This window comes from Ursus americanus, chromosome 25 (genome assembly GCF_024610735.1).
Source record: "Ursus americanus isolate L20-20 chromosome 25, mUrsAme1.1.p, whole genome shotgun sequence".
NCBI lineage: Eukaryota > Metazoa > Chordata > Mammalia > Carnivora > Ursidae > Ursus > Ursus americanus.
Genome location: NC_142151.1, coordinates 8,605,909 through 8,618,726, shown reverse-complemented (window position 1 = coordinate 8,618,726; position 12,818 = coordinate 8,605,909). Strand labels below are relative to the sequence as shown.

Sequence of the window (12,818 nt, the reverse complement as noted above, 5' to 3'; positions counted from 1 at the left end):
CTAGGGAGTGTGTGAGCAATGGGTGGGGGGAGGCATTAGTAGGCAAGAGCTGGGGCTGGAGTAAGTGCCATTCTCTGCCGGATTTCTTCGCTGACCGCCTGCGAGGGCCACTGAGGGCACTGCTTCCTCTCTCTCCCTGCCCTGTGTGGGGTTGGGTGACTGCAAGGAGCTGGGACACGCTGAGATCTGCCAGGAGAGTGTGTCCCCACCCACCTCAGGAGCAGGTCCTACCAGCCCAGCCCAGCCCAGCCCAGAGCAGGCAGCGGAAGCCACAGGGAACACAGGTATGGGGCTGTCACCGGTGGGGTTGAACTTGGCAGGGGGCACAAGGGGCAGTGTTCTTCCTTTAGAATGGGGTTCATGGGTGGGGATGGAGATGAGGGTGGGCCATGGGCCCTGGAGAACCTTTCTGAATAGAACAGAAAGCTAAAAGGGGCTGCCTCCAAAAGACAGACGTTTTTGGAGCTAGCCAGGGGAGGCGGCCACCACACTTGGCACACCCAGGAGTGCCCCTTTGAATCCTGAGGCCCCCACACTGGAGCATCTTGGGGAGATATGTCTTCCCCTTCCTCCCTGAAGGGACCCCCACTCTTAGGCTGAACCCTGGGCTTCCCACCGCCACTAAGGAGGGTTCTCTGTGGTTGGTGTCTAGCCTTTTTCCACTTTCAGGTAAAACTTCACTCCCGGGCCCCCTCCCCACTCTCCCCAGGCCAAACCCTCTGTAGATGACAATGAACTAACCTGATTAAACTCCACTAATGGGTTTACTGGCCCAGACGTGTTCTTGCGGTTATCCTTCCCAGTTAACCAAGGTGTATTTTAATGGGGTTTTGAGAAACACCGCTTGAACCCATTGCGTCCATCTTCTCTATGAGAAGATTAGACAAGATGGTCTCTAATGTCTCTATAACTCTGAGAGAATGGGGCTCATGAGTGGCATGAAGGGGATGGAATTTCAGGTATTGAGCGCAGGTGGGGGAAATATCTGAGGGGCGGTGAGGCCTTATGATAACTTGGGATGATACTACTAAGGGCAGCTGCCTACCTATCACCTACATTTAGGGGAGGCCTCATGGCAAGAAGGGGAGCTCCCACCAGGTTGTATCTCCCACTCCTTTTAGGGTGAGAAAGTTGTAGCCCCAGGGGGAGATTGGAGGCAAGGATTGAGGGAAAAACAGGAACTTGCCCATACCTGTAAGCCTCACCTCCTGGCCACTCTGAGACACTAGAGCCCAGCTCCTCCTGTCTCTGCCTGATGTTGTCGGCCCTCCCCAGCCTGCTGCCCCCAGGATACACCCCAGCAACATAGACACCTTGTGCGTGGGGCCCACAGGCAAAGAGGCAGCAGAAAGGGGGAGGACGAAGGCAGCGGCACACAGGAAGTACAGAGCAAGGTCGTAGAGATCAAAAGCCTCCGGCTTTCTCTGCCGGGGCAGGACCCGTCCAGGCCCCAAAGCAAGGGTAAGATGCATACAGACGGAGGACTCAGGGCACAGGGTTGCGGCAGCGGGCTGATCCGGTCCTAGCGACTTCTCTGGATGGTGACTTTATTTCCTGTTTTTCCAGCTCTTGAAAGCAGGGTGGAGGGAGATGTGCGGGCGGTGAGGTGACATCCACACACAGGGGAAACCAATTCCTGAGCTGTCGGCCACCTTTGCTTTCTGCTTTGGCCCAGAAAAGAAAATGGGAGAGATGAAGTCAGTATACCCAGGGAGGGAGAAGACATGGCCGAGGATGCTACTGGGTGATGCAGGAAGAGACAGGCCGAGGTGGGACCAGCTGGGGAGAGGCTGGAGCAGGAGTTCTGGCTGGAGAAGCAGAGCAGGCCTGGAACAGGAAAAGGGACCATGGAGATAGGGTACAGCAGCCCCGGGGAGGCCTGTGCCAGGGGCTCCTCTCCTCGGGAAGACTGTGGCCCCCTGGGGAAGGAAGAGGCCGTCCACTCGCCGTGGTGACATGGTTTTATCTCCACGCCACAGACCCCTCAGACGCTCGGGGTTCATCTGTAGGACAGAGCTGTTCACAAGCCTTCAGACTTCGTTTGGCTTCTGCTGGAGGCCCCAGCCTCGTTTGGATCTGCTTGGGAAGTCAGAACATACACATATTAAGACGTATAATTGAGGGGCGCCTGGGTGGCTCAGTCGGTTAAGTGTCTGCCTTCGGCTCAGGTCCTGATCTCAGGGTCCTGGGACTGAGCCCCACATGGGGCCCCCTGTTCAGCAGGGAGCCTGCTTCTCCCTCCCCCTCGGCCCCTCCCCCAGCTCCTGCATGCATGAACACACTTTCTCTCAAATAAATAAAATATTTTAAACAAGAGAGAGAGATATAACTTGGAACTAAACCTGTCTGTGTGTAAAGGGCGCATCGTCTCAATGCCGCCCACGCGCAGCCGCAGGAGGCGGACTGAGCTCACAGGCGGTTAGAACGCACAGGGTTGGGACGCGCTGGCTGGCTGGGACTCCCAGCTGTGGCCTCCCAAATCTAAAATGAGGTTTGGGGCTCTTCTAGAACAGATCTTCCGGGGCAAGGAGGATAAGATCTGAGATTCCTTGTTTTCAAACTTCTGGAGGATGTAAACCGCTAGAGAGAGGAGACAGAGGAAGGCATTTCGTGGGTGTGCAGGAGGGGCAGAGGAGGGGTGCGCGTGGGGAGTGTAGTGGACAGGAGGAAGCTGGACAAAGAAGAGTTATTTCTCTCCCCTCCCTGCCCCCATCACCATCCCGAATCACCTAATCCTTTCTCTCCGGCCCTCCCTGCATGGCTGGTCAGCCGCCAGAAGGGTGGCTAGTACAGGCAGGTTGTGTAGAGGAGGAGGAGGGATGACCATGACCTAGCCTCCTGCCCATTTTGACTCAATTCTCACTTCCTGCCTGGCAGAAAATAGCTCTGCCTCTCTGGCTTATCTCAGCAAAGAGCAGTGCCCAGCCCAGCTCAGAGGGCAATGGGACAGGTCCAAGAAGCCCTGAGGCTGTCAGGAACCTGGGCCTCGGATGTGCACATAGGAAGCTGAAAGAGACCGGGGCGGGGGCGGGAGGGGGGGAGGAAGGCGGCGTCCGCGCTGGGGTGTGTGAGGGGTGTGGAGGGCAGGGGCTGTGCACTGGGCAGTCCCTAGGGTGCTCCCCTGGCCCCTCAGTGTCTTGGCACTGCACTCCGTCCGTGCGCCTCTGCGTGAGGATGTGCTCCTGAGGCTGCCTGACACGCTCTGTCTGGGTAAGAATATTGTCCCTAAGGCGAGGGCTGGTCTCCTCTTCCTCCTCTGACCTAGTTAGTTGTCCGCGCCTCGGTGCCTGGACCTACTTGTGTGTTAGTGGGTGTGTATATATAGCGACTGTGTGTTACCAGGGATCTTGCGTGCGTGTCTCTTAGCGTACCTACACTTCTGTGTGTCTTTGCACATGCATACATGTGGAGTGCTGTGCTCGTTGCCACATCTGTGCGCGTGGAGGTTATTAAGATTATGTGGGCCTCCCGTCCCTCCTCCTCTCTGGTGACGCGAAGGCCCGGTGTTCGTTCTTTTCTGGGGCAGCTGCTGTTTCTTTATTCCTCCATCTCCTCTACAACCTGACCTCTTTCTCAAGGCAGGACTGGGGCGAGATCCTGGGCCGCCCCTCCCCCCAGCTAGAGCCCTTCTTCCATTTCCTGTTTGCCTCCTTTTTGGCGGTTTTCCCCATCTTTGCCATCTGGCCTGGCACTGTGCCCATGCAGTTCCACTGACAGGAGCCCCAGGGAAGCAGGCAGATGGGGTGGGGACCAGGGCAGGGGCCTGGCAGCTCTCAACGCCCAGCTTGCGCCATTGTGTGCGTATCTGTCAGAAAGGGATGACTTCTTGACAAAAAAGACTTCTCCACTTTGGAATCCAGTAGCGAAAGCATCTCCATCGGCTTTACCTAAAGGCTTCCTCACTTCACCTTTAAGTAGAAGCTCACTTAATACATTTCGTCTCTTTAACATTGTAACTTTGTTGGCAGAAATACTTAGGATCCTTGGAAAATAATTATTCATTCACTCATTCATTGTCTCGTATGTGCCTCCTAGTTGTAAGAAGCTGTTGATTCTCCCGGTAATGGTTAAGAATGATGAAGTGTGACCGTAGTTATAGTATAAACTGTTTTGGAAATTGTAATGCAAGCCGTTTCCAAACAGGTCTTTTAGGGGGCGTGGTCTTTTACTACATGAGTTATACATGTGGACAAGATAGGAGCAAGACAAGCAGCAGTTGGCAGACCTGATACAAGAGATATTACAGCAAGATTACAGAATGTGTGAACATGGGGGTAGGGGACAGATTTCCTTCCAGGCGGTCAGTGAATGTCACATGGGCCTGCTAGGCACGGAGACTGAAGTGTGAGTGAGCTTGGGAATAAAGCAATGGACGATGGGGCCCCACCCACGACCTTACCATCTAGCCTGGGATGACGGAAGCAAATGAACACACACACAATGACCTGAGGAGTTCAAAGCAGCAAACTACTTAAGTGCTTAAGTAGGTAAGAGGACATCGGAAGGAGGGGCACTCCTGTGTGTGTGTGTGTCTGTGTGTGAAAGCGAGAGGAGTCTGTGTTACCAGTGTTTGAAATTTCAGAAAAGGTGGGCTGTTAAAAAGTGTATATTTCAACTGGGCAAATAAAGAAGTAACACAGTTTATCCGTGGGCCCAGATTTCTTCTGGGCAGCTGTAAGGGACCAGGTGCCTGGGCAGCGTGCATCCTCCTATCCCACCGTCCACTCTTGCTGCAAGCAGCCCCAGGGGCAGCTGGGAGCTGGGTTTGAATCCTGAGTTTGAATGCTGCCTGGGCTCTGGAGCTTCTGTTTCCTTTCTTGTACAAATGAGGATATACACCTACCTCAAAGGGTTGTTGGAAGGATTAAAGACCACACGTAGAAAATACCCTGGGACGGGGTGGGTGGTCAGTAACGATCGCTAGTATTTTTCACTCAGCATTTATGGAGGTAGTGGCTGGGGAGGCAAAGATGACTCAGTCACAGTCCACAGCCCCTCCCTCTGGGAGCTCACAGTCTAACGGGAGGGGCAGACTAAGCACAGCTAATTACAATACAGGTAGGACACCTATGGTGAACCGTGCACAGAGTGGAATGACATCTGCCTTGTGGAGAGGGAGGGAGGCAGGTGAGGCTTCACAGAGTCCTAAGAAATGATTGACTTTGCCAGTTGGAGAACGGGAGGCAGGGCATTCTAAGCAGAAGAGCCAGCCCCGCACGTGCAAGAGCAGAGTCCTGAAAACATCAAGGTCTGTGCAAAATTATTATTAGTGTGGAGTGATTGGAGCAAAGAAGCATGGGAGGTGGGGCATGTGTCAGGGAAAGAGTCTGGTTTTATTTGCTTTTCAGCGTCTTTCAGCCCCCATTTAGTATGATTTTTGTTGTTGAAATTGGTATTTTGCAGAGGAAATGTTTATTTCCTTTAACTGTTCTACTAAACCTCTTACAAGTCTTAAACTCCTGGTGGTCATGGTTGGAGGGAGAATAAATGAACAACAAAAGAAACCCACAAGAAAACTTCACTTAGAGTCAGGTTTACAGCTTGGTAAGAATTTAAGCAGTTCTGGGGCACCTGGCGGGCTGTTGTTGAAGCGCGCGACTCTCGATCTCGGGATTATGAATTCAAGCTCCACGTTGGGTGTAGAGATTACTTAAAAATAAAATCTTAAGGGGCACCTGGGTGGCTCCATCGGTTAAGCGTCTGGCTCGTGATTTTGTCTCAGGTCATGATATCGTGGGTCCTGGGACTGAGCCCTGCGACGAGCCTCACTTTGGGCTCCACACTCAGTGGCAGTCTGCTTGGGATTGTCTCCCTGTGCCCCACTCCTGACTTGTGCTCACACACTCGTGCTCGTTCTCTCTCTCTCTCAAATAAATAAATCTTTTTTTTTAAGATTTTATTTATTTATTTGACAGAGACAGCCAGCGAGAGAGGGAACACAGCAGGGGGAGTGGGAAAGGAAGAAGCAGGCTCCCAGCAGAGGAGCCCGATGCGGGGCTTGATCCCAGAACGCTGGGATCACGCCCTGAGCCCAAGGCAGACGCTTAACGACTGAGCCACCCAGGCGCCCCTCAAATAAATAAATCTTTTAAAAATATAAAAATCTTTTAAAAATTCCTTTCGAGAGGAATAAATCCAGTATCTTGGGATAATTGCTCAGGGTCTCTGGACAACTTTGCTCCCTGAGATGGCATGTGGACACATTCATAGCGCTATTCACAACAGCCAAAAGGTGGAAAAACCCAAGTAACTATTGACAGATGAAGAGATAAACAAAAAATATATATAAATATAGTATCCAGCTATAAAAAAGATTGCAATTCCGATATATACTAGAACATGGATGGACCTCGACAACTTTATGTTAGGTGAAAGAAGCCAGACACAAAAGGACAGATATTAGATGATTCCACTCAAATGATGTGTCTGGAATAGGCAAATTCAACTTGCACAACTTAACACCAAAAAAATACAAATAATCTAATTTTTAAAATGGGCGGAGAAGCTGAAGAGGCATTTCTCCAAAGCAGACATACAGAGAGCCAGCAGACACGTGCTCAGCGTCACTCATCATCAGGGAGCTGCAAATCAAAACCAAGATGAGAGGGGCGCCTGGGTGGCTCAGGCTGTTAAGCGTCTGCTCTTGATTTCGGCTCAGGTCATGATCTTAGGGTCCTGGGACGGAGCCCCGCGCTGGGATCCATGCTGGGCGCGGAGCCTGCTTAAGATTCTCTCTCTCCCTCTCTCTTTGCCCCTCCCCCTCTAAAAAAGAAAAAAAGACAAGAAATAACAAGTACTGGTGAGAATACGGAGAAAAGGGACCCCTGGTGCACTGCTGGTGGGAATGTAAACTGGTGCAGCCACTGTGGAAAACAGTATGGAGGTTCCTCAAGTAATTAAAAATAAAATTACCATATAATCCAGTAATTGCACTACTGGGTATTTACCCAAAGAAAATGAAAACACTAATTCAAATAGAATAGGCAAATTCCTAGAGACAGAAAGTAGAATAGACGTTACCAGGAGCTGGAGGGAGTGTGGGGAGGGAATGAGCAGTTAGTGTTAAGCGCGTATAGCGTTGTTTGGGATGATGAAAAATTCTGGAAATAGCAGTGATGGTCACACAACACTGTGAGTGTACGTATGTACTTAATGTCACTGAATTGTATACTTAAATATGGTTAAGGGGCGCGTGGGTGGCTCAGTCGTTAAGCGTCTGCCTTTGGCTCAGGGTGTAATCCCAGGTCCTGGAATCGAGCCCCAAATCGGGCTCCCTGCTCTGCTGGGAGCCTGCTTCTTCCTCTCCCACTCCCCCTGCTTGTGTACCCTCTCTCATTGGCTGTCTCTCTCTCTCTGTCAAATAAATAAAATCTTAAAAAAAAAATAAAGATGGTTAAATGGTAAATTTTAAGTTGTGTATATTTTACCCGGCCCTCCCAAAAGATGGAATTTGGGGGTTAAGATGGAAGAGTAGCTTCTGTGGCATTAGGGCATTAAGGAGGGTGGGATTCTGAGACTATGTCCTGTCCTCCGGCTCCGCTATCTCCTGGCCATATCCTTTGTCCGCCAGCTTTTGCCTGAGCCCTGTGGCTGCCGTGAGCTGCTCTCTCCAGTGGCCTCGGCAGTGCCCTTGGTACCTCTTTGCCTCACTGGCACCCTCTCTGGACTTTGGGTCCCCTCCGAGCCCTCACTAAAAACCACCTTCTCCCTCCATCACAGAACCATAGCTGTGAAGATCTCTAGTCAGATCCTCCAGGGAAGCACCTGGAAAAGTTCAACCCGCAGCACCTTCCCCTGCCTGGCAGGACTGTGCTGGTGTGTGATCAGCCCATGAGAGCCCATTATGTTATTATCCCCATTTTACAGATGAAGAAACTGAGAGAGCAGTCAAACAATCAAGCCAAACCTGGGTTATTCTGACCACAAACCCAGCCCACACAGGAGCAACCGTGGATGTAATGAATGAGGCTCGGATTTCGTACTGTACTGGGGAATTTGAACTTTATTCTTTAGATAATGGGGAGCCAGCAGAGCTGGGGAGTTCCAGGGGAGGTGCTCCATCATATTTCTCACCATCTGACATGACACCCATTTACTTGCACTTTATTATCTGTCTCCCTTCAGTGGATGTAAAGTAGATGGAGGCAAGGCCTTCCTTCGTTTTGTTCAGGGCTGTGAACATGCCTGGAACCTTCTAAAGCTCAGCAAACATCTGTAGAAGAAAGGAAGAAAGGGAGAGAGATTATTTATTAGCAGACCCTGTGCACCTGTCACGTACCTCGTTTAATCTAACAACCTCGTGAAGTGGGAAACACCCCCCCACCACCACCTTTTCCCCCAGGTAAGGAAAATGAGTTTCAGAGAGATTAAGCCACTTTTCTGAGGACAAAGCTAGGCAAGTTGGCAGAACCAGGACTTACACCCAGACAGTCTGACTCCAGAGCCTGAGCCTTTAACACTGCGCTATATAGCCTTACTGCAGAAATCTATTCTGGCCGGATAGAAAGTGGGGGAAAGATCTGGGGCTGAGGAAAGACTCAAGAGGCCAACCAGGTTAGCGACATAAACATTTGTGACTTCTACCCTATCCCTGCATCATCTTGACTTTGGCTTGCCTTCCTATTCCAGGTCTCCACTGCTGCTGAAGCGGTGACCGGAAGCTTCAACCCCCGACAGCCATCTGCCCTGCAGCCACAGCCCCCATTCCCATGCCCGGCCTGCACTGCGACGGTCTCTGCGCAGCCTCCAGGCCCCGGCCCGGAGAGGAACACGATGCCAGGGCCCTAGCGTGCCCGATGATGCCCCCAGCCTAGCTCCTCCTCACACGGTGGTACGATGGTGAACAACTCTGCCAGCAACTCCAGCTTTCCTCCCCCGTGCCCTGACTACCGGGGCACCCACCGCCTGCACATGGCGGCCTACAGCCTGGTGCTGGCCGCGGGGCTCCCCCTCAACGCGCTGGCCCTCTGGGTCTTCCTGCGCGCGCTGCGCGTGCACTCCGTGGTGAGCGTGTACATGTGCAACCTGGCGGCCAGCGACCTGCTCTTCACCCTCTCGCTGCCCGTGCGCATCTCCTACTACGCCCTGCACTACTGGCCCTTCTCCGACCTCCTGTGCCAGACGGCGGGCGCCATCTTCCAGACCAACATGTACGGCAGCTGCATCTTCCTGACCCTCATCAACGTGGACCGCTACGCGGCCATCGTGCACCCGCTGCGGCTGCGCCACCTGCGGCGGCCCCGCGTGGCGCGGCTGCTGTGCCTAGGCGTGTGGGCGCTCATCGTGGTGTTCGCCGTGCCCACCGTCATGGTGCACCGGCCCTCGCCCTGCAGCTACGCCGGCGGCCAGGTGCGCCTGTGCTTCGAGAGCTTCGGCGACAGGCTGTGGCAGGGCAGGCTGCTGCCGCTCGTGCTGCTGGCCGAGGCGCTGGGCTTCCTGCTGCCCCTGGTGGCCATGCTCTACTCGTCGGGCCGGGTCTTCTGGACCCTGGCGCGGCCCAACGCCACGCAGAGCCAGCGGCGGCGGAAGACCGTGCGCCTCCTGCTGGCCAACCTCGTCATCTTCCTGCTGTGCTTCGTGCCGTACAACGCCACGCTGGCGGTCTACGGGCTGCTGCGGGGCAACCTGGTGGCGGCCAGCGGCGAGGCCTGCGACAGGGTGCGCCAGGTGCTCATGGTGATGGTGCTGTTGGCCGGCGCCAACTGCGTTCTGGACCCGTTGGTGTACTACTTCAGCGCCGAGGGTTTCCGCAACACCCTGCGCGGCCTGGGCACCCCGCACCGCGGCAGGACCTTGGCCGCCAACGAGGGTCAGGGGGCGCTTGCCCAGCAGTCCACCGAGACCACCCTCATCACCAGCACGGCTCCTGCCAGCCAGGGGCTGCTCAGGCCTTCCAACCTCGGGACACCCTTGACCCAACGCCCGGAGGACTCGGCCCTCTGAAAGCACATCACCGGTCTACCCCCACCTCCCAGGCCCCCGCGCCGCACACACGCGCACACTCACAGGGTGTGTACATGAGGGAGGTGGGGTGGACACTTGGACTTCTGGGTGGCAACTCCTGCCCAAAAATGCACAAGAGAACAAAGTGTGGGGAGCCAGGGGCACAGGGAGGAAGAGTGCTGGTGCAAATGCCTTCTTTACTTGGGTGGTGATGGTGAGCATGGGCCAGATAGCTTCCCCAGTCCCCAGGGAGTGATGCTATGCGCTTCCCCAAAGCAGAGGCAGACGGCCGGATGGCATGCCCTTGGTGTGGGCATGAAACACTACGAGGAACTGGTAGATGGAACAGAAAATGAGTGTCCTGGATTTAGACGAACCACAGCAGTCTTAGTGCTTCAGATGCCACCCACTCTCATTTCCACCTGGCCTGGCCTTGCCCTGCCCAGCACGGAGGCATGATATAAGAGTTTACTGGATACAGGCAGACTCGATTTCATTCTTGGTTGGTGACTTGTAACAATTTAGTCCTGACGCCCAGCATGGGGTGGTTGGGGGCAGGACAGAACTGGAAGTTAGAGGGTGTTTTCCCCCTGGATTCTGGTCCCTGCAGCCTTTTCTAGGTGTCCTTTCTCCTTCCACCCCACCCCACTTTCCAGACCTCCTCCATTCTAGGTCCTAAATTCTCTCTCTCTCTCTGCCTCTGGCACTTCATCTAGAATTAAGGAGAAAATTCTCGGTACTAAAGTAGCAGTTCTCAAACTTTGTTCTCAGACCTTTTTACAACTCTTAAAATTTGAGGATTCCAAAGAGGTTTTGCTTATACTTACTTCTTTTGATACCTAACCATATTAGAAATTAAAACTCATAAGTTCTAACAACAGAAACACACAAGCACACATTCCATTAGCTGTGAGAGCAATAATGTCATCACACTTCATAAAGCCTCTGGAAAACTCCACTGTACACCTGTGAGCGAGGAGATTGCAAAGGACAAACAACATGGTGGGAGTAGTAGCATTCCGAAAATAACTTTGACCTTGTGGACATGCTCGGAGAGTCAGTATTAGAATTCATGTGTAACTTCTTCCCAGGGCATATGTATACATTGTTTTTTATTACTGAGGGGCGGGGACAGGGCAATACTCCACAAATCAATAGTTAATTGTAGTCCCAAAGGCTTGAGGGTTTGCAGGGGTAGGTAGGAGCTGCACACCCAGTGCAGCATTACCTTGGGCTTCCTGGTGCGGGTGCGGCAGCTCTGAGGTGGGGGTGAACTAGTCACATGAACACTCAGAGGAGGGGTGGGGCTTCTCTTTCCCAGGGAAGGGAAAAGGGAACTGTTGCCACAGCCAGGAAAGAAGTTTCCAGGGAAATAAGAGTGCAATGGGAGGACAGGAATAGGCTGTCTGTTCTTAGTAAGCTGGAGGCAAGGAAATGGAAGACTGGTTAATGGACCACCTACTGTTTCCTTCTTCCCTCTTTAGGGAGTAGGGCTGGGAGGGGTTGCAGAGTTGGTGTCCTGAGACTCTGCATAAGTGAGGAAGTTGCTGCCATGCGTGTGTCCTGTATGCATTTCTGTCCCTAGGTCTCTCAATGATGTGTGTGTGTGTGTGTGTGTGTGTGTGTGTGAGAGAGAGAGAGAGAGAGAGAGAGAGAGAGAGAGAGAGAGAGAGAGAGAGAGAGAGAGAGAGAGTCAGGGTTTTCCTGTGTGTGTCTCTGGGTGTTTTAGCCTGGAGTAAGCCTTTTGTGTGTCTTCAAGGGATTGCTCCAGATGGTGATTTACAGGGGTAAAATGACCCCTGGTGGCCAAAGCAGAGAACTGACCCAGATTCCTCGGCGATAGCTTTCAAGTAGAGCCTTCCACCATCTGGTGGGAAGATAGAGCCCTCGGCCAGGCCCTCCTGTAGCTCTGAGAGGCCTGATGGTTAGCACCTGCTCCATCTTGCTTCATCCTTAGGGTTCAAGACCCATGTCCCGGGAGCATAAAATGTGGTGGTAGTCCAAAGTCTCAGAACTTTGCCCTATCCAAATTGAACTGAACACAGTTTTAAAAAATTACTTGAGTATTTTTATATTCTGGTATGTGAATGAATTCCAAAGTAATAAAAACTCACATAGCAAGTACCTTCTAACATACTATATAATTATTTATTTTTATAATTTTTATAGTTTCTTGTTTGTTTCTCTGCCCCTTCCTCCCAGGAAGAATATAAGGTCCCTGGGGGCAGGGATTTTTGTTTGCTTGGTTCTCTGATGTATCTCCGGCATCTAGAACAGCTCCTGGCACAGAAGAAGTGCTTAATAAATATTTGTTGAATGATGAACTGTTGCATTTTGGTGTGGAGTAGTTTACTATCTCGTGGGGGACCACAGAACAAGTCAACAATTACCATTCAAGACAGAGGACACAAGAATTCAGAGTAAGGGGGTGCCTGGGTGGCACAGCGGTTAAGTGTCTGCCTTCGGCTCAGGGCGTGGTCCCGGTGTTATGGGATCGAGCCCCACATTGGGCTCCTCCGCTAGGAGCCTGCATCTTCCTCTCCCACTCCCCCTGCTTGTGTTCCCTCTCTCGCTGGCTGTCTCTATCTCTGTCAAATAAATAAATAAAATCTTTAAAAAAAAAAAGAATTCAGAGTAAGGTGTAGGTAATTTCGAGGGCAGCGGGAAGCCCCTAAAGGTTCTTGAGTGAGGTTTTGCTCACTCTGACATACAGTGTGGGGTAAATGAAGGGAAGTGAGGAGGGGAGTCTAAGGGGGAACGGAAGACTGGTCAGGCTGCTCTTAAAATTGTCAAGGAGATGTGTGACCATGGCCTGTGGAGGTGAATGGAAATGGGTCACCTCCAGTGTGAAATCTCTGGGGTTTAAGCTCTGGTGG

At 52.4% G+C, this 12,818-nt stretch overlaps 1 protein-coding gene across 3 annotated transcripts; it reads left to right on the top strand.

The window, feature by feature from the left end:
• The first annotated feature begins 37 nt into the window (after positions 1–37).
• On the top strand, positions 38–12,266 carry LPAR5 (lysophosphatidic acid receptor 5). Of its 3 annotated transcripts, none has more exons than XM_045781341.2 (2): positions 38–284; positions 8,629–12,266. In XM_045781341.2, exon 2 carries the CDS (start codon positions 8,836–8,838, stop codon positions 9,940–9,942), a length of 1,107 nt encoding a protein of 368 aa, XP_045637297.1. In that variant the 5' UTR covers positions 38–284; positions 8,629–8,835; the 3' UTR covers positions 9,943–12,266. The 3 variants fall into 3 exon arrangements, with proteins under 3 accessions (XP_045637297.1, XP_045637296.1, XP_045637298.1); XM_045781340.2 differs by lacking the exon at positions 38–284 and adding an exon at positions 3,078–3,210; XM_045781342.2 differs by lacking the exon at positions 38–284 and adding an exon at positions 3,271–4,487.
• The last annotated feature ends 552 nt before the right edge of the window (positions 12,267–12,818 follow it).